The sequence below is a fragment of the Cynara cardunculus genome (genome assembly GCF_001531365.2).
Source record: "Cynara cardunculus var. scolymus isolate 2C chromosome LG 7, CcrdV1, whole genome shotgun sequence".
Classification (NCBI taxonomy): Eukaryota; Viridiplantae; Streptophyta; class Magnoliopsida; order Asterales; family Asteraceae; genus Cynara; species Cynara cardunculus.
The window spans coordinates 3,363,701-3,384,416 of record NC_037534.1 but is presented as its reverse complement, the minus strand read 5'-3'; the positions used below and the strand labels follow the sequence as shown (position 1 = coordinate 3,384,416).

The window sequence follows — 20,716 nt, the reverse complement described above, 5'->3', positions numbered from 1 at the left end:
TTATAAAACTTAAGAGATGCACCTCAAATTTGTTTATCAAAAAGATTTCACTGACATTTTTATAGTTTTTTTTCTTTTTTCATTATGATTTTAATAAAAGAATTATTAGTTTTTATCATTATAAAAATGTACAAATTTGTTCAAATATCTAAAATATACAACATGTTTTTATATCATATTTTACAAATAATATTTTAAAACTATTATATTTTAAACCTAATTTACATATAAAAAAATAGCATTTCACGAGTTTTTCAAGTCGAGTATTGGATAGCTCGACTCTACTAGTTAGTTTGTCGCATTGAGCCGAGCCTGTTCGAGTCGAATGTTGACTGAGTCGATCTTAAGTAGCTCGTATCATTTACATCCCTATTTGTGATTGAAAAGCTTATTTGTATGTTGTTCACACACGTGCTCGTCAAAACCTCGCGATTGTGATGTGCAATCAGACATAAACTGTTCGACATTCCTTTATGGTCATGAGCCAAATTCACTCATGGTTGTCAAAGGCCATCAACAACTGAATACGGGTTTTACCCTTTCACGCACGGTCATGCACCTTTAGGGCATACGTTCTCAATGTTGCAGACACACTTTTCGGCCCTGTTTTCTTGAGCCATGCTTTTGACAAGATTACAACGTTTCACCTAATTAGGAAGTTGACTCATGTACTCACGTTTTTTTTTCATTCTCATTTCTCAAAATTAGCACAAACCTCCTAGAATATGTATTATTATCTCCAAACACAAACGTACACCATTGTGTTATATTTCACATTGTAATCTTCATCTTTTACAGTTCTATTAGTGGGTTTCTTTCGGTTCTCCTCCACCGATGTTTTTTTGCCTGATTCGGGTTTACACATAATCTTCTTGTTTTCTAATTCTATCTCTTTTATATTGTGTTGGATACTTCTTTACTCACCTTTGTAGGATAAGTACTAAGAACCCCTTTGTGTGTTCAAGGCTTCAAGGTAAGTATCTATAAAGACACTGAGGGGTTGTTTACTCAATGCTTACCCGATAAACGTTTATCGGTAAGAGTTAACTGTTTTATCGGGTAAGATTTTAGTTCACTAAAATGATATTGTATGTCGTAATTTATCTGATCTGATAAGCGGTTACTGGGTAAGAGTCGTTATTCTCACATAAATTATAAGACTTTTGGTTCTTGCTATCACTATTTAGTGAATAAGATTATCAAATTTTGTCATATTCATCCGTTAAGGTAAAAATGACATAGTATGCACTTAGCGGGTAAGTCTTTAACAAACAACCCCTAAGAGCTCGTTTACCAAACACTGATTGGGTAAGTACTTACATCCAAAGGTCACCACTCTCAATTACATCTTCAGGTAAAATTTTCAATCATCAAAATAGATTGTTAGTAAGAATCTTTTAACTGCCAAACACTAACCATGTAAGAAGATTATTGGTCCTTTTTTGTTGTGAGACCATAAAATGACACTTAATTTTTACAGCAAAACACTGTGAAGATATAAAAACACCGAGCCTTTACGATGCTTTATTATAAAGATTCAATATTGTGTTTATGTTGTAATGGGTCCCACAAAAACAGACTGGTATTATATGATACTAATATTATTTTCTTTGACAAATATGATTATTTGGCACCGGAGCGAAGGGAATTGACACTTGGCAGTTGGAAACTTGGAGTGGACCGTGCTTCCGGCACTAAATACCGTTGCTAAAAACATGCACCCCCATTCACTTTGCATATATTTTCACTTTACCCCCTCCTCTAAAATTCCTTAACATTTGCACCCCCAAACTTCAGATATACTATACGTCTTTTCCACTGCTCAGAAAGTTGATATCAATCTCTCCATAAATCTATGTTCGTTTGATCAGATCTGTGTATGAAAATGGTGAGGAGCGACTTTTGGACGTTGAAGACGGAGGAGGTGACGGCGGAATTAATCAATGCCGATATCAGTGAGTTGAAACTGGCGGTTGAGAGGCTGTTTGATCATGTCACTAAGATCGGTGGCCTAGGGTTTGGTACTTCATTTCTCGCTTGGGTTGCATCCTTCGCTGCTATGTGAGTTCTTCAGTTCCTTTTCATTGTTGTGATAATTTTGCTAATCAGTCGTCGATTAAATTAATCTTATCTGCCGTTGTTGTTTTCTGTTAAGCCGACTCGATAACTGGATTGTAGAAATTGAGTTTTCCGATGACGAATTAGGTAGCTATTTGGTTGATTAGGATCGTTGGAAATGAATTAGTTACTGTTTTTTTTTACATTATTATATTGTGCCCATGCAAAACGGCGATCGGAGAGAGGGATTCGAAGCCGAGATTGTTGAATATCATGAGAGATTGATCAAATTAGATGCTGTAACAAAAGGAAAATTAGAAGAAAAAGACCCTTTAGAACATGGGATATTGATCAAAGTGAAATGCTGTAACTAAAAGACAAATAGAAGAAACCTTTTCCTTTTATGTCACTTTCTCTTCCATTTGTTGGCTTTTTGAAAGTCATGGCCAAAACTGCAATTATAGTCTTCCTCGCGTGTTTTGCGAATTATCTATTCCACCTGTTCCACTTAGATATTTCACATGACGGCAAAAGAATACATATTAAGTAACCATGAGCAGTGAACTTGAGAATATTGTGTTATTATGCACCAAATCAAACACTTCCATCAAATTATAAGTTTGTTGGTGTATTTTTAAATAGTCCCAAGTTATCCCATGATTTCCTAATTTAATGCCATAACTAGATTTGGGATCTATATCACCTTTTACCACCTTTTCTGGTCGGAAGATATGCTTATGGTGGCATGCATAATTCAAAATTGTACCCTTGATCTACTCATAATTTGCTTGGCTTTTTTTGTCGCATAAACTTGAATATGTGTTGTAGCAAATGCTCAATCCAAGATTGTAAGTAATCCGCGTAACTTTCCACATGAAGAGAAGCAATTAGTGCGAAAATTAGCTCTTTTGTTGTCTCGCTATCTTGCTATGATCGTAACAGCGGATTCATAGGGTTTGCCACTTAGGCGAACAGTTAAAGATGAATGAGATGAAATCCCCATAGACAATATATTTCATATTCAATAATGTCCATTGAAGACTTAAATAGGAAAGATATATAGTTAGCTACTCAAGCCAAACTGGGTAAACAATGTGTGTACCAAACCTTTCTATGAACATTGAAGAACTTCCAAGCTCATGATCATGACATTTCAGTATGTTAATATGCACCTTGGAAGATAGTTGAGCATTAAGAATGTCACTTGTTGGTATGCGGACATGATTGGAGCGGATGGACAAGAGTGAGGTAGGCCGGTGAAAGAAGTTTGGAAGGTTTTGGGGGTTTAATTTGACATGGGTCGTTTAGTTTTCATATATTGTATAACTACACAAGAATACACACAAAGGAGAGTTGATAAATAGTGATGCTTTGCACCTTGGAACACATGATTCTCTGCCCAAGCTATTCTTATGCAGACATGGAGTATGATTATGTTTCTTGGTAACTCTCAGGTATTTGGTCCACCGTTTAGTTCTTCTTGTATTCATCGTCATATAAGGCTCATTGCCCTTCTAAGATGCATGCTCTATGTTGTGGAACTCCATGTGTGATTAGAACTTTGCGTGATAAAATTTCTAAAGATTTTAATGTATGCTGCAGTTATCTGTTGATATTGGACAGAACAAACTGGAGATCAAACATTCTGACCACACTTTTAGTACCTTATGTATTCTTTAGTCTTCCTTCATCCATATTCTATTTCTTAAGGTTTGTACTCTGCTTTCAACCTCTTAATTTTGGTCACCTTACCTTCAAGTTCGCTGTTATGCATTTACAAAATAATTGCACTATCTGCAGGGGACAATTTGGGATGTGGGTCGCGGTCATTACGGTGGTACTAAGGCTCTTTCTCCCACGGCATTTCCCAGGTATTGATTAACATATATCTACATATGCTTATGCATAATTGATTATTCTGCAACTGCTTTTTGGTCTAGTGATACCGGTAAATGCAAACATCCGGTAAGCCTAGCATTCGGTATAATGCAGTCTATTGTTATTTGTTTTGGGATAACATATTCCTAAATTAAATGGGAAATTATTCTCCAAGATTGCTTGAGGTTGTTTATCTTTTTTTTCCATTAAGCCCTGTGTGAGTTAAGTTAATAGTGTAGATAAGTATGTCTGATTGAGAGACGAGTGACCTGTGAGTTTGAGGGAGGCAAAAAGAGAGCGTTGGATCATTTCTGATGAATACCTGGCATTAATTTGTTTGAAATGGCTTAATGGAGAGTTGAGGACAAGTGAAGAGTCCTGACTTATTTCATATAGCCATTTTGGCTTAGTGGCTTCATGATTAAGCCATAAAAAAACACTCTTGTATAGTTGTATAGCTGAATGTTTAAGCCATTCAAATAATTAAGTTCATTAAGCTGTAAGTAAACAGCCAGGTTACTCCACTTATGTAGGTTCATCCTGAAACAAAGAAGAGGCTGAAATATGCATCAAGTATTTGATTAAAAGCATGCCACATGACACTGCAGAATAAAATAACTCACTCCTGAAAACTAGACAAGCCTAACCAATTTAAATAATTTTAAAATTCATGCAACATTGAACTTATCCAACAACCAACTACCTAAAAGTGAAAGCTTCCAAACTGCAATTTATCTTTTCAACTTCTTGAGTTCTCTCATGGTGCAACACAAATCCCCAACAATCCCTTCAGATAGAACGGAAAAATTCTGAGGAGGCGTTTCACGTTTGGTTTGACAGAATTTTTTGAGGCGTTTGGTTTTCGTGGAAGAATTTGGAATCTTTAGGATGTTTGATTTGTAAGATTTGGAACCGAATTCAATTCCGTCCAAATCTTACAAACCAAAAACACCGAAGATTCCAAATCTTAATCTGTCTTATTACAAATTCTTCTATAAAATCCAAATCTTTCAAAACCATTCCATCAAACCAAACGTCCCCTATAGAATTCAAATATCCGTTCTGTTATGTTGGGTTTTGAAGTAGATACAAAAATTCATCAACAACCCATATTTCCTACTTTGTGGATTTTTATTTGATGTATATGATTTAGTAAAACCTGTACGTAGCATTAATTGGTGCAGATTGGCTCGAGATGCCTGGATCGATGGTTCTTCTTATGGTAGTTGCTCCAAACTTATTTGCTCATACATTCAGGAATAGCTGGGTTGGTCTTGCGATATGTCTTTTAATAGGTTGTTACCTACTTCAAGAGCACATTCGGGCATCGGGTGGTTTCAGGAATTCTTTCGTTCAAAGCCATGGTATATCTAACACCATCGGTATTCTCTTGTTGCTGGTCTACCCGATGTGGACTCTCATCGTTCGCTTTGTTTAAATCCTGCATTTTGAACTGAATTATATGAACTTAATAAATCTTTGATTTAACTCTGTTGTAAACTGTTGATCAACTTTTTTTTTTGTTTGATTAACCTGGATATCCAACCCGTTATGCGAGCCGACTAATCCCAGGGCGACCACCTGCTTTGCAGATAGCCCGAGTCACCGCATTTGAACCTCCGTGGCCACATGGGGATTTTTATTCCTCCTTGGATTTGAACCTGGGACTTTCAGGTACTTTTAACCTTTGAAGCCAAGCTCAAACCAATTAGGCACCATCCTTGTGGTTACTGTTGATCAACTTTGTTTTCTGCCTGTTGAAGCATACAAAAGCTAAGGTGGTAGTTCTGAGGTTAGCAGATACATATTTATGCAAGGAAGTCCAAATCTTTGATAGTTTACTAACAAATCACAATTCTCCATTTTTTCTTTAAGTTTACCAAAATAGTCATGGTCCGGAAAATCCACATCCGTAATTGCGGACCCAACTAGAAGACAAAAAAGATTTACACTTTCTACCCTTGTATGCAAAAAAAATTACATTTTTCACTGACGTCCACAAAAAAATTTACATTTCTCACCCAGGTTCGGGAAAAAAATTAAAATTGCGGACCTAGGGCTATTTTGATAAATCTTATAAAGAAGCGGCTAAGAAGTGATTAATTTCCCTATTATCCTTCATTAAAATTGCGGACCGAGTAAATTATAGTATATGATAAATTGAAATCTTACCCAATAATGACAGTTACTGTGTTAAATTTTACTGGTAAGTGCTTATTGATTAAATATTTGGATAAACGGACCTAAATTTCATGAATAGTTTTTTTGAACAAATAATTACTTTTTTTTTTTTTTGTAAAATCAATCAAATATATCATATTTAATCAATTTTTACAAAGTACAAAGATCTTTTTATTTAAAAATCGTAGAAGGATATTCGCACAATGCAGCGAGATAAATCTTCATTTTAATGTTTAGTTTTTATTTTTTATCTCTATCGATATAATATGAATTATGTTGTTTTGAGAAAGTGATAATGTTTTTATTTTTGAATGAAATATAAATTTGAAAAAATAAATCGATATTAGTATCAAATTAACTATTTAACAGTTCTCCATTTTTGGTGTAATTTCTTTAATTCAATTTTTTATAATTTAATTTAGATTTAATAATAAAGTAATTTATTTTTGTTTTAATAATATAATTTTTTTTATAAAGATAAGAATTAAGGATTCTGTTAGAACTCAATGATTATCTTAATTATATTTTAGATTTTCAATGTTTAAAATTGATGTTTATCCTATATTTGATTATGTTTATATGCAGTTAGTTATACGAATTAAAAAATGAAGCTTTAGTAATATGCATTAATAAACAGTATTCGTGCATAAAAAATGGTTTTTAAGAGTTTTTGTCAGATGTTTTATAATATAGTATAGAACTATAGATATACACAAAAAATTAATCTTTCAAAATCCAAAAATTTATCCAACTTTTATCTTCTTAATTTAAAAAATATATGAATTAATTGTTTACATTTTAAAGAGGCCCAGAATCGGAAGCCTGTATATCTGGGTCCATACAAGAGGCCCATAAAACAAGCTTGTAGTTGTAGCTGAATGATGCCCTAACCCTAAACCCTAATCAGCCAAAAGTCGAGTGTAGCTGCTTAAAAGGCTTAAAAGGCACTTTCTCTCTTTATATAAGAACGCAAACACATGATCTGCTGGAATCATGGTGAAGTCTCTCTCATTTGATTTCATCTCCTCTTATTGGTTTCAGGTATTCTTATGATTTCAACCAGTTTCATAATTACCTCAATGATTTCCTCTTCTTTCGTTTGATCTTCTTTGTAGTATGATTTGTTTCTCGATGACGATTAATTCATGATGACGAGTCTGATTATCCATTCTTATAAAAAATCATGACGACAAATCGAGGCATTTGTCTGAGAGAAGCTGTAGATCTTCTTCTTTTTCGTTTTCAGTTTGATCTGGTTTTCTTATGATCAATGATTAGTCTGGAATCGGTAAAATGAGCATAGTGATGATGAAAGTTTTATTTGACAATGTCTTCTGAAGCATAATTTTTGCTAAGTGATTGAACAAATAACCTCCTACTCATTCTGAATCTCATATCTGTTTCGTTTTTGGATTATTATTATCGTTTTATAGTTTTAATTGATTTGATTGAAGTTGAAAGGATTCGATTATGATGAGATTTTTGAAACATTAGGAGATCGAATCATAATGTTATGATTTGAAAAGTTAAGGAGGTTGAAAAGTGGCAATGATGATGAACACAATCTCTCTCATATCATTACAAGTATGAGGGTTTACCTGTGATTATTTTTCAAGCACTTTTGAGCCACTAGCTGTTTTTAATTATTTCTCCGATGATTTCAATTGATTTTATTATATGCTTGAGCTTTTTGAAGATTATTTTTCAATTGATTTCCGTCTGTAATTTTAGGATTTGATTTGCTGATTGTAATTTGATGGTAAAAAACATGATATCCAAAACCTAAAACCTTGAAGTGTTTAGTTACGTAAGGTGTTTTGGATTGCTTATAAAAATATTTTTATTGATTTATTCCAATGTATCATCGATAATACCCATTTTTGTAAGTGTTTGGATAAATAATTTATATCTGTGCCAAATCGATAAAAAAAAGTTTTTGAAGAAGTTAGACTATTCTAACTTACTTTTTGTAGAAAAGCATATGTTTTTTCAAAATAAGCAATCTCAAATATTCCTTTATATTTTTCATTTTTCCACTTTTAATTAATAATGCTTTATTTATTAAATATATAAAATGAAATTGTTATTATTATTTACAAAATACATTATTGGAAAACACTGCAAAAGACTGATTAAAATGATACCAACATTATTAAAAACCTAGTTTTATGTATATATGTAATTTATATTATAGAAAGGTACATATTTATTAGGTTTAGGTCCTAAATTGCATGTTATCATTAAATACTATGTGTTTAAAAAAAACATATTTGTGCTTAAGACAGATTATAGTTCCGGTTTTATAAAGCATTGAAGATGGGTTTTTGTTTGCTGGAAATCTGATGTAGTAAAATAGATCAAGTCTTTTAAAACTTGACCATTGCTTTTGCTCGAAATTTACTAGATCTTTTCAACAAAAGTTTAAAAGTAAGACGAGATTAGACAAGACAAGAGGGTAGGATGAGACATGATAGGACAGTACAACAGGGTAGGACGGGACAAGTTGTTTGTCTGGATATGATATAAATGTTATAAAATATAAATGATACAAATCAAGTAAGTAATTTAATTTATAAACATTTTTATATAATTTTCATATATAATACATATATGTATAACAATACCAAATTTGATGAAGGAATTTGATATCATTGATGGCAATAGAAAACTATTCCACAAAATAAAAACTGTTTTATTTGGTGGAGGTTGTGACAACGACAATGGTGGTGATTGTAAGCTTGTGGTTATTGGTGGACGACGAAGGTTGTGAATGTGAAGACAATAAATAGTGGTGATGGTGGCAGTCAACAATGGTGGGCGATGGTAGTCTAGCCGATGATCATGGTGGTGGACTTCGGTGATTGTGGATGATGTAAAGATGATGGACAAAAGGGGTGATGGGAGGTTGTTGCAAATACCATAGTGGTGGCTAGTGGGTGATAATGATTGTGGAGGATGTGAAGATGGTGGATAGTGGTGGTGATGGTGGCCGTCGACGTTGAGGTGGTGGTCTTCGGTATAAATAACTCACCAAGGTTTGTTTTATCTGGTATCAAACGGGAGCTACGAGCAAATAGAACATCGAAAGCTTGACGGAGCAATGCCGTGTGGAGGTAGAAGGCCCACGGGTCGTGAACTTCTTTAAGAGTCGTTTATCAAATGCTTATCTGTTATATGTTTATCAAGTCATATTATTGTACTAGATGAACATGACAAGGACTGGGAAACTCACCTTATAAGAATGATGTCAATGACCAAGAGCCTTATCGGGTGACGACTCTTACATGGTGTCGTTTTGATAACTAATAAATGATAGTGTTAACTTTGATCGATAAGCGTTTACCGGATAAATAATATGATAAACAACTTCTTAGTTGTTGTTACCTTAGTTTCTGGTTATTTCACCAATTGTTAAGCAATCTCCATGCATCTAATACAAATCATGTTAAATTTTGTTCATTTATACATATGCAATTATAAAGAAAAATCGGTTCACCATTGCTTAAGGAAAACACACCAAATGAGAACTTTTTTCGGTCAAATCATTGCTTTCATTAGAGATATATGTAATACGTTTGGCTTATTTGTTGGCAGCTTAATATTTAATGAGAACTACAACTTATTTAGTTAGCTATACATAACTGTTTGATTGTGGTTAAATGATATATAAAGTGTCTTATTCGGTAAAATTTCTAGAAGGAAATTTTATACAAAAAACCAAATTTATTCCAAACTTGTTCATCCCACTTAAAAAAACACAATCATTCCATATATGAGAAAACCATCCTAAACAAAAAATATTCGCAATCTATATAGATAGATTAATCCATACAGACAACTTTATTCACAAAAGTTTGTGAATTGCGACATCAATTACAATAAAATATTTACAACATTTTAGGGGGCATTCGATGCTGTAATAATCAAGATAGTATATCGAAAAATAAGGCCAATATGTAATTTTGTTCATATATCATATGTATATTTATATCTTTCGTACAAATTCCACATGTTACACATTCGCTCTGACAACCATCGTGTAGGTTAATTGCGTTATTTAAGGTCAAAACTGTAGAACAAATGATATATGCGGTTTGAGTTTTTTTTCCAACCACAAACCAATTTAACACGATGTATGCCTTGGACTTCGAAAAGCCGTACTACATATACTTGAGATTTACTGAATATGACAATCAATTGCAACACAGTAATTATGATGAACATTAAGTTATAGTTTTATAGTCCATACAATATAAAATGATAATTTTACATAACATAATTAAGTCTAAATGCATAACAAACTTTTATTGTACAGTGAAAAACATATCTAAAACAAGTTTTATTTATAACAAATTGAAATGATTTATTTAGTTGTAGATTTTGATCTGAAACACGTTTTTTTTTTCCAGATATTTGATTATCGAAGCATCTTCAATGTATGCTCTAAAATAGAGAAAATGCAACTTTTGTTATCTGTTTTGTTTTAACAGATCTAAATTTAAATACTTCTGTAAAATTTACATATGAAGAGATAAATCAACTTCTTATTCATTTCTATCAATAGCGATTAAATTATTATTATTTTATATATATATTTTTTAAAATAAAATATAAAAAATGGGTTTGAGATGATTTAAGAAAACAAGTAATAATTGGACAACACCAACATTGTGATTACTTGTCATTGATTGAGATTCCAACGTGGAAAAAGATAGTGAAGTCTTTTGATCCTAAAGAAATAGACTGCCACGTGTCATCACAGAAACAAAAGACGGCCAATGAAATAACACCTTATCCTATCTGCTTATCCCAGAAAAAATCTCCATCAAACCCCTTTCATCCATACAAAAATCTCTTTCAATTCCTACTTCAATCCCACTTTTCTGCAACTAATTACGAATCAACAATGGCAGCTTCACTACAACCAGCGGCCACCTTCATGCAACCAACCAAGGTTGGTGGCATCTCTGGCCGATTGCAGCTCAAGTCTCAGAGCATTTGCAAGGCTTTTGGTGTCGATCAGTCAACTGGCTCCAGGCTCTCTTGCTCTCTTCAAACTGATTTCAAGGAATGCCTTCAGAAATGCTCCGATGCCGCCAAGATCGCTGGCTTCGCCCTCGCCACTTCTGCCCTTGTTGTTTCGGTAAGTCTCCTAGATGATTTGCAATTATTCAATGGTTTTTGGTGCCTTAATTAAAGTTCATGAATTCTTGGTGTATGGATCGGATGACTTTATGATTCTAGCTTAAGTTTTAGTAGTTGGATCCATGAAAGATTTCTACAAGAACACTGATTTAGTATCTTGTTTTGATCTTGTGTTATTGACCTTGATCTTACTATCCCCAACTGTTTGTTGATTTGCCTAAGTAAGCATATCAATGCAAATATTATGTTTGTTGGTGCCTTAATTAAAGTTCATGAATTCTTGGTATATATGTCAGATGATTTGTGATTCTAGCTTAAGTTTTGATAGTTGGGTCCAGGAAAGATTTTCTACAAGAACATTGATTTTAGCTATATCCTGGTTCAAATGGTGCCTTGTTTTGATCTTACCATCCCCAACTGTTTGTTGATTTGCTTAAGTGAGCATATATCAGTGGAAACTACCGGTGGTAAACTAGTCAATATTCAGTGATCTTTGCCCTGGGTTGTGTAGCTCAGTTGACAGAGGAGTGAAGTCACTTTACTCAAATATACAATAGGTTAAAATTCGTATCCTGCAGTAGACGGGCTTGAACCCTTCCACCAGCCTCGGCCGCTGAGTCAGCTCTGATATCTCTCCTCACATGTGGTTCCTAGGGGGTGGGTTCCTTGTGGGGGCGGTCGGGGTTGTAATCAACCTTTGCTCAAATATTAAGTGATCTTTGGTGCCTTAATTAAATTTCATGAATTCTTGCTATATGGGTCAGATGGGTTTGTGATTTAAGCTTTAAAGTTCAAGAACTTTTGCCATGGATCATATGGTAATCTTGTTTTTGATCTTGTTATTGAACTTAGTTTATGTTTTGTGTACATTCGACGGTATATGAATGTTGAGGGATGATTTGATCGATGATGATGGAAATTATAGGGAGCAAGTGCAGAGGGAAGTCCAAAAAGGCTAACTTTTGATGAAATCCAAAGCAAAACATATATGGAAGTAAAAGGAACCGGAACGGCTAACCAGTGCCCAACCATCGAAGGTGGAGTCGATGGGTTTGCCGTCAAGCCCGGCAAATATAACGCCAAGAAGTTCTGCTTAGAGCCCACATCTTTCACCGTCAAAGCCGAGGGTGTCAGCAAGAACTCCGCACCCGAGTTCCAAAAGACAAAACTAATGACCCGTTTGACCTACACCCTTGACGAGATCGAGGGACCCTTGGACGTATCCCCCGATGGCACCCTCAAGTTTGAAGAAAAAGACGGAATCGATTACGCTGCCGTGACTGTTCAGCTACCTGGAGGCGAACGTGTGCCTTTCCTCTTTACAATCAAACAACTGATAGCATCCGGTAAACCCGAGAGCTTTGGTGGAGAATTTATGGTGCCGTCTTACAGAGGTTCGTCGTTTCTTGACCCAAAGGGCCGAGGTGGGTCCACCGGATACGATAATGCCGTTGCTTTGCCGGCTGGCGGGAGGGGTGATGAAGAGGAGTTGGTTAAAGAGAACATAAAGAATGTCGCATCATCAATTGGAAAGATCACGTTGAGTGTGACGTCAAGCAAGCCCGACACCGGAGAAGTGATCGGTGTATTTGAGAGCATTCAGCCCTCAGATACCGATCTCGGGGCCAAGACACCTAAGGATGTTAAAATCCAAGGTGTCTGGTACGCTCAGTTGGAGTAATAGACACCTTGGTTTTTTTAGCAGCATTGTAATTGTGGCAGTTATCAAGATTTTCTTGCTTGTATATTATCAAGAATTAATACATGTAATAAATGCTATGATAAATTTTGTCACTAATGCTTTCAATTTAGAAAAATTATATAAAAATTAACCTATTTTGGTTTTAATTTTATTTTTTATAACATACTTTGGTTTGAAAAATATGATATTAAAAAAAATTGTTTTACTTAAATATATATTATATTATAAAATATTTGACAAAACAAATGCTTTTAAAAACCATTTTTTATGTATGAAGTATTATTTATTGATATATATTACTTAAAGTTCAAGATTATAAGTAAATTGTGTTTAAATACAACTTATTAAAGCTTAATGATTAAATGCGTATAACTAACTGTAGATAAACATAATCAAATACAAGATAAACATATCATTTTAAATATAAGAAATCTAAAATATAATTAAGATAAATTTAATTATAATAAAATCTGTACAAAAAGGAGAATTTTTAAACTGTTATTTGATATTAATATCGATATAAATTTCTATGTCTTTCAATTTTATATTTTATTTAAATATAAAAAAACATTATTGTTTTCTCAAAATAACACGGAACCATATTATACAATCGACATAAATAAATAATAAAACAAAACATTAAAATCAAAATGTATTTTGTGGATGTATTATTTTAAAATAGGAATCTTAGTTAAAGGTGAGTCTTAAATTATTTGGGATTATTGAAGATATGTGTAAGCTAATAAAAGTAAGGTAATATTATTTAAGTTAAACGATTACCGCATGATCCAAAAAGAGTTTCTCTTTAAAAGGAAATAGTCAAAAGACAAATTTTGACTTTCTTTTTCCTTATTTTTTTATTTAATAATTATTTATAGTATTATAAACACGTTGGTTTATTTTAATCAATCTTTTATTATCTATACTATCATATTAAGCAAATTTAGCAAAAGTCTTAAAGTCTTAAAATATTAAATGACCAAGATACCCTTTATACTAACCTTACATCACTTTTTCACCCCCTCCTCTCCTCACATACACTCACCCCCTCACATACACTCATCCTCTCACAACCGATTTTTTAAAATTATAATTTTAAATTTACACTTTATACCCATATAATTAGTTAATTAATTTATTTTACGTCATTTACTTTTAAATGTTTTATTTTAAACATTTATCAAATTAACATACATAACCGTATATATATTAAAACATGTTTAAAAAAAATACATTTTTATTTTAACAAGTTACACCATTATAATCGTCTCGTTAATACCTTCGAAATGAGTCCAATATTGAATAGTTTTTGACTTAGTTATATTATTATATATTATATATACTGTGAAAAAATATTTTTAATATTTACGATTTTATACTTTTATATTTATTTATTTATATATATAATATATATTTTGGGGTTAGGATGTCTAAATTGCATTGTATAATATGTTCTGAATTAATATGTTCTTGGGTTTTTTTTGAAATATATATATACATGTATTAATTCAACCTTAATCTGAGTTTCTGGACAAGAAATAGGGTAAACAGTTGAAATTTCATTCTAAAACTCAACTTTTTTGGTCTTTTCATGGCTTATGATCTGTCAAATTTGTAGTTTTTTTTATTGGTTTTGAGTGTTTATCTTAAAACTCAAGTTTCTTGGTTCTTTGCTCTTAGTGTAAATCGAACACATCTGTGGAGTCGTTTAAATATGTTGGATTTTAAATATATTGGATTTTAAACTGTCATATAATTTTTTTCATCGATAGTCTGTAATTGGAACCATAACTCTTATTTATTCAAATTGTATTAATATGTAAAGACCAAATGTAACTTATATCATCGTTAAATCTTATCTTATAAAACCAGTGGAACTTCAAAATCGTTAAAATTCATGGTTCCCGCCGCATTGCGCGGGTAAACAACTAGTATTATATTAAAGAAGTGTTGTTATTTTATACACAAACATATATAGATGGAGGTTCAAACAAGAACAATCCTTATTACATGTGATGATACATTTAAGGGGACTTTGTGGTGTATGGATGTCGTGCCTTGCGACTTAGGTCGCACCAAAGATCGTTTGAGTCTATAATTTAGTATCACATGTGATGGTCTTGATGGATTATAATATCATATTAATAACATTTTTATCACATGTGAGGGAGCTTAGTGGTGTAAGGACGACTTGACCTACAACCTAGATCGTGTCAAAAGTCATGCATGACTCTGATTTAGTAACACATGTGTATCATATGTAATCGATGTTATAACACGGTTTTATGTGGTTTTAGAAAAAAAACGATAATGTTTTTACTTTTTAATAAAATATACATCAAATTAACTATTTAAAATTCATGTTTTGTTGTATAATTTCTTTAATTCAATTTTTTAATTATCATTTAATTTAGGTTTAATAACGATATATTTATTTTTTATTTAATAATATTTTTTTTTATAAAGATAATAATTAAGTATTTTGTTTGAACACAATAATTATCCAAATTATATTTTAGATTTTTATATTTAAAATAAAATGTTTATCTTGTATTTGACTACGTCTATCTACAGTTAGTTACACGAATTCAAGCATGTAATTTTAGTAACTTGTACTTATGCATTATTTACTTATAATCTTAAATTTTAAGTAATATGCATCAATAAACAATACTTTATGTATAAAAAATGGTTTTTAAATTTTTTTGTCAAATATCTTATAATATAGTATAAAAAATATAAGTTTTAATATTGATATTAGTAGTTAGATGTGAATTTACCTTACCCTCAAAAAATAAACATAAACCCACACAAAATTAAATCCGGATTATTTATTTATTTTAGTAAATTACAATTTTTGTCCCTGTGGTTTGTTATTTGTAACTATTTTTCATCTTTTGTTGTGGTTTTCATTTCATTTCATTTTTCATCCATGAGGCTAACAAGGTTAAAAAAAATCCGTTAAATTAGAAGGTAAAGATCCTTTAGCTTTTTATTTTTATTAAATATTTATATCATTGAACAAGCTATTAAAGTTGTAGGGGTCGTTTATCAATTAACATTACCTTACCGAATGAATACAGTGTGTAACAAAAATATTACTCGATAAGAGCAAAGACAAGTATCGAGAGTCTTACCTGGTAAGTGAGAGCGATGACTTTTACCACGATTAGTGTTTACCGGGTAAATTATTGCATTTGATACCATTTTGGTGGATTAAAATCTTACCCGGTAAGTAAATGATAATGTTGAATTTTGCCGGTAAAAATAATACATAATCTACCTCACTCCTACTCTTTTTTGGTTTCCTTTTACATTTTTCTTTAATATAATAAGGTTTAATAGCTTGTACAATGATTTAAATATTTAATAAACATAAAAAAAAAAGGTCAAAAAATCATATAACCCCTAATTTAACGGATTAATCTAACTCTGTTAGTCTTAGAGATGAAAAACGAAATGAAATGGAAACCATAACGATTAAAAAGCAGAGGAAGGAAAATAGTTATAAACAACAAATTAGAGGGACTAAAATAGTCATAAATAACAAATCCGAGGGACGAAAATGGCAGTTTACTATTTTTTTTGTTACCATTCAAAGAAGACGGAAGAATAGTCAAAGGAGTTCCTCCGGCCACCGTCGTCTCTTTCGATCCGACGCCATTACCTTCTTGATTAATACATATTCTGTTTTTCTAAAACGAATCCGATTCAAATTCCGGACTCAATTGAATTGATTGGGACAAAGAAGAAACGTGGAATGGCTTGTACGCACGGTTACCAATCGTTATGACGATCCTCCGAAGGTCCAAGGAGGAACAATTGCCGATCATCATTCTTCAATCCAATTACAATCGATTTCTCAGCAGAAGAACAAGAAGGAGTGCGGAATTGTGATTTTTGTACAGAGATTCAGATAGGAATTGAAGAGTAGGAGAAAGGGTAGGGGATTGATGGAAGAAGAATTGCCAGGGGCAATTGGAACAAGCGCAAGCTTAGCCTTAAGATTGGGACAAGCTCTCTTCTCTGTTGCTTCCCTCCTTTTCATGTGCGTCGGTGTTGAATTCTACGCTTATACTTCTTTCTGGTAATATTCTCTATACCCTAAATTCGATTTTTGTGTTTTGTAATCTCTTCTTCTAGTTATTTGGGGTTTCAATTTGGTTGTAACTGTAGTCAGATTATGAATCTAATTGGTATTTTGAAAAGCTATACCAGATGATCGTGATTCGTGAAATTGAGCCCCGGCTTTTTCATTCTAATTAACTAGACACCAGTGGTGTATGTTTTGTGATTGGTATAACTGAAAGGGCATATTAGCGACTGGTAATGTTCATGCTAGGATCACAAAGTTCCAAATTAAGCACAATTTTACGTTTTTGCAGTCGAACACACGAGCTATAATTGAAATTGTATCTTTTAGATTCTGAAAGTAAGGAGGTATGCATTTGTATTTGTTTGATGTGAAACAGCCAACAACTTGTACCTGCTTCCTGCTTAATGAGCCATAACCGAGTACAAAGTCGAATCTTAAGCGAGTAGAATGAATGTTGTCTGTTATGCTTTGTAGGAATTTGAAGATACGGAGCTGCATATTTTGTCACCCTGCATTGTTTATCACCCCTCCTGAATGATAATTTAGTATAGGACGTAGTAGTATGAAAAAAGGGTAGATGCCATCCTAGGAGTGCCCTCACCACACTGATCCAACGGTCATCATGGGGAGGTAAATTAGCGCATGCCTCCTATTGGAAGCAGAGTGGAGCCCAGGTTCGAACCCACGACCTCACTCGTATGGATAACACCCACACCTTTTTAACGCTGGGGCAGATCAACAGGGACTAGGCTGTAGTGGTATAATTGCCCATTCCTTGATTATGGCGACTTTGGGTTTCTTGATATTATTTTACTGGCGTGTGCACCTAATCCTTCATCATAATAAGAATGGTGTCGAGGCACTAAACTATATAGTAATTATGTACATGGGTTACTAGTAGATCCCAACCTCCATTGAGGTCAGGGGTTCAAATCTTACAGAAGGTGAGGACTGAGGAGCGTGTGTAAGTTTTGCGGTATATGATTGTATTATGCTTCACAAAAAAAGATAATGGGCAAGTACGATTAGTCCTTGCTTGTTATGTGTGCACGAAAATACGTTCTCTCTTATGCTTATAAGTATATAGCCCTTTAGCGGGTTATATATTCTTGGAACGTGGTTGAACACTTGAACTAAGGAACCATTTCGCATCTTATCTTGGTAAACATTTAAGAAAAGTTCAAGAGTGGTGCGTGAACTACGAACGTTCATAGGGAATCAATGAAAGGTATCTTTTATTAATACTACCCCTTTGAGGTGATTTCATTTTAAGAAATTGATTTTGTGAGAAGTTAAGCTGCTTAAGGAATTAAGGGCAATTTTGCAATATATATGATAACGGGTTTCCTATTTTCTTCTCAGCTTCTTGGTGACAATAAAAGGCTTAACGATTCCATGGAGTTTGACACTAGCAATGGTTGATGCATTCTCTGTGTTTGTAAAACGCCCATCTCGCCAAGTACAAATAGTGTCTACCATAGTTATTGGAGACTGGGTATGCTTTTACCTCTTATATTTCCCGCCTACCTGTTATATCACCTATCTTATTGCCTGCTTGCACACACCTTTGCATCGCGCACAAGCTCCGGGTCTTCACGGAAACAGTCTCTTGATCTTCGTGCTTGAGCTAAGGTTTGCATGCATCCTACCCCTCCCCGGCCCTACTTTCAAGTGGGATTTACTGGGTTTGTTTGATTTACAAAAATCTCCCTCTCCTTCCTTGCGCTCTCTCTCTGAACTCTGATGCTAACTAAAAAATTACAATGACAGGTTCTATCTTTCCTATCACTAGCCGCAGCATGCTCAACGGCCAGTGTGGCTGATTTCATGATTACAGAAGCCGGTGACTTCTTCTGTGGAAGAAAATTGTGCAGCAGATATCAACTGTCAGCTGCAATGGCCTTCTTGTCCTGGTGCTTGTCTATAGCCTCGGCTCTTTTTAATCTTTGGCTTCTCCCTTCTTTATACTAAAATGTAGATATAAGTTTGGGCTATTCCCATTACGTATAGTTGCATATCGTAAATAATAACAAAAATAAGAAAAATAGTCAAATGTTATAGCTTAGCGTTCCACATCTACAGCACATTTTGCATCCGAGTTCAGGAACTGAACAAGGGTAAATTTGTTTATGATCCCACAGATGAATATATGTTCCTTTCTGTTGAAGCTCTCATGCCCTTTTTTGGCAATCACCAAATGAAATCACATGCTCTTTTGTTTATAAGGGGTCTTGAAACCTATAAATAGAAGGCATACATGAGTAGTTGAAAACTTTTGTGTACATTCAAACACATATATCATGATTGACTTAGAAATCATACCTTTTAATCAACTTAACCATATTAAAAATTATTGATAGCCCACAACTTTGAACTTATAAGGAGCTCATAGATCTACGTTTTCATCCATGTGGGACGGGTTGTTACAGACTTACAGTAGTCACTGAATCTCTCCTTTAGGTGCACTTCATCTAGGGGGTTTCTGTTAATGCAAAAATCACCATCTCACGTAGAAGTTTAGTAAAACTTGGATTGGATGCTTGCATGAGATACTTTTGTATATAAGCATTATATGTTTATAGAACTAAAAGATAATAATACTCTCCTAAATCAGTTAACCAATTATCGTTTATATTTAGATAGAAAATGCATCTGTAAATACATTTTCCAGGAAAATTATTTTAGACTTACTGTAAAAACCTCGTCTTATAAGTTAGCTTTTTGAAGCTGTAGGGGACTTTTTCCGATTATACCCATTTCAATTGATTTTTGAACATGTATTTTTTGGTCACATTTTATATAGCTTATCAACTAGTTTTTATCAAGCATGCATAGTTTATCAGTCACCAGCTAGCCTTTCAACTAACAATTAGTTTATCGGCTAGTTTGCCAAATATAGCTCAACAATCTGATGGTTCATATAGGGAATTCATTTCATATGAATGCATTGGCCTAGCTAGAGAAAAGTTGTAATCTAATATAACAAGCAAAAAGAAAAGAAAAGAGAGAAAACATCATTAGATATCATGAAATCTCACATGTCAAATTCTAGGTTTGCAGATTAATTAGCTTGTCATTAGATTTTTGGATGTACTAATTTCTTCGAATAAGAAAATTATTTTATATCAATTTTGAAAGTTAAACGAATCGTGCTCAATAATTATTACCATCACAATTCACTAGTGTCGGAGGTCTTCACGTAACCAGCCACTCTGTCATTTTGGATAGATTACAGGTATGCATACATCTCAACTTCATATATCTTAATTTTGAGTGGATATAATGTGTTTGTTTGGTTTGATTAATTTTACCATCGAAAGTGTTGAAACATTGGTTATAAAACTCATCTAACTTGCTCTTAATAGTTGGTAAAGAGAACTATTTGTAGAGAGATGGAAAAGGGTAGATTGCTAGTAATATACCAAAAACAACTATGTTATAATAGAAATTTTGTTGATTTAAGAGAGTTTTGTGCTCCAACAGTTATGTTATATTTGTATGATAAAATAGAAAAAAATGATAGAAAATATGAAAATCTCTAAAACTTTTAGTTCTTTCCCACCAACAAGAGGTACTGAAAATAAATTATATTAGAGAGAAATAATATTTATTAAATGTATAAAATATTTTAATAATATAATATTACAGTTAATGCT

The 20,716-nt window shown here is 33.1% G+C and overlaps 3 protein-coding genes, 1 long non-coding RNA gene and 2 other non-coding genes across 7 annotated transcripts; all 6 read left to right on the top strand.

Moving 5' to 3' along the window:
* Nucleotides 1–1,883: 1,883 nt before the first annotated feature.
* Nucleotides 1,884–5,381, top strand: LOC112515960 (cold-regulated 413 plasma membrane protein 2-like). 2 transcript variants are annotated; one of them, XM_025122945.1, is made up of 4 exons: nt 1,884–2,061; nt 3,661–3,768; nt 3,859–3,929; nt 5,106–5,381. In XM_025122945.1, exons 1-4 carry the CDS (start codon nt 1,886–1,888, stop codon nt 5,372–5,374), a joined length of 624 nt encoding a protein of 207 aa, XP_024978713.1. In that variant the 5' UTR covers nt 1,884–1,885; the 3' UTR covers nt 5,375–5,381. The 2 variants fall into 2 exon arrangements, with proteins under 2 accessions (XP_024978713.1, XP_024978714.1); XM_025122946.1 differs by having other exon boundaries at nt 1,885–2,061; nt 5,121–5,381.
* Nucleotides 5,382–7,034: 1,653 nt separating this feature from the next.
* LOC112515722 lies at nt 7,035–9,445 on the top strand. The gene is made up of 2 exons (XR_003069542.1): nt 7,035–7,158; nt 8,823–9,445. It is a non-coding gene; the product is annotated as an uncharacterized LOC112515722 (long non-coding RNA).
* LOC112516073 lies at nt 7,244–7,333 on the top strand. The gene has a single exon (XR_003069591.1). It is a non-coding gene; the product is annotated as a small nucleolar RNA SNOR75 (small nucleolar RNA).
* Nucleotides 7,415–7,505, top strand: LOC112516065. Its single transcript, XR_003069583.1, has one exon. It is a non-coding gene; the product is annotated as a small nucleolar RNA Z105 (small nucleolar RNA).
* Nucleotides 9,446–11,000: 1,555 nt separating the features above from the next.
* LOC112515282 (oxygen-evolving enhancer protein 1, chloroplastic-like) lies at nt 11,001–13,110 on the top strand. Its single transcript, XM_025122000.1, has 2 exons — nt 11,001–11,260; nt 12,188–13,110. The coding sequence occupies exons 1-2, from the start codon at nt 11,024–11,026 to the stop codon at nt 12,941–12,943; spliced, it is 993 nt and encodes a 330-aa protein (XP_024977768.1). The 5' UTR covers nt 11,001–11,023; the 3' UTR covers nt 12,944–13,110.
* A 3,478-nt stretch (nt 13,111–16,588) lies between these two features.
* Nucleotides 16,589–19,227, top strand: LOC112515808 (CASP-like protein 5C3). Its single transcript, XM_025122743.1, has 3 exons — nt 16,589–17,051; nt 18,423–18,555; nt 18,831–19,227. The coding sequence occupies exons 1-3, from the start codon at nt 16,918–16,920 to the stop codon at nt 19,029–19,031; spliced, it is 468 nt and encodes a 155-aa protein (XP_024978511.1). The 5' UTR covers nt 16,589–16,917; the 3' UTR covers nt 19,032–19,227.
* The last annotated feature ends 1,489 nt before the right edge of the window (nt 19,228–20,716 follow it).

Bases quoted from the DNA above. Each gene is read 5' to 3' on its own strand.
- LOC112515960 (XM_025122945.1), top strand. From the start codon at position 1,886: ATGGTGAGGAGCGACTTTTGGACGTTGAAGACGGAGGAGGTGACGGCG. The intron at 2,062-3,660 runs GTGAGTTCTTCA...TGTATGCTGCAG, and splicing joins GTTGCATCCTTCGCTGCTAT to TTATCTGTTGATATTGGACA. The intron at 3,930-5,105 runs GTATTGATTAAC...ACCTGTACGTAG, and splicing joins TCTCCCACGGCATTTCCCAG to CATTAATTGGTGCAGATTGG.
- LOC112515282 (XM_025122000.1), top strand. From the start codon at position 11,024: ATGGCAGCTTCACTACAACCAGCGGCCACCTTCATGCAACCAACCAAG. The intron at 11,261-12,187 runs GTAAGTCTCCTA...TGGAAATTATAG, and splicing joins CTTCTGCCCTTGTTGTTTCG to GGAGCAAGTGCAGAGGGAAG.
- LOC112515808 (XM_025122743.1), top strand. From the start codon at position 16,918: ATGGAAGAAGAATTGCCAGGGGCAATTGGAACAAGCGCAAGCTTAGCC. The intron at 17,052-18,422 runs GTAATATTCTCT...TTTTCTTCTCAG, and splicing joins TACGCTTATACTTCTTTCTG to CTTCTTGGTGACAATAAAAG. The intron at 18,556-18,830 runs GTATGCTTTTAC...TTACAATGACAG, and splicing joins CCATAGTTATTGGAGACTGG to GTTCTATCTTTCCTATCACT.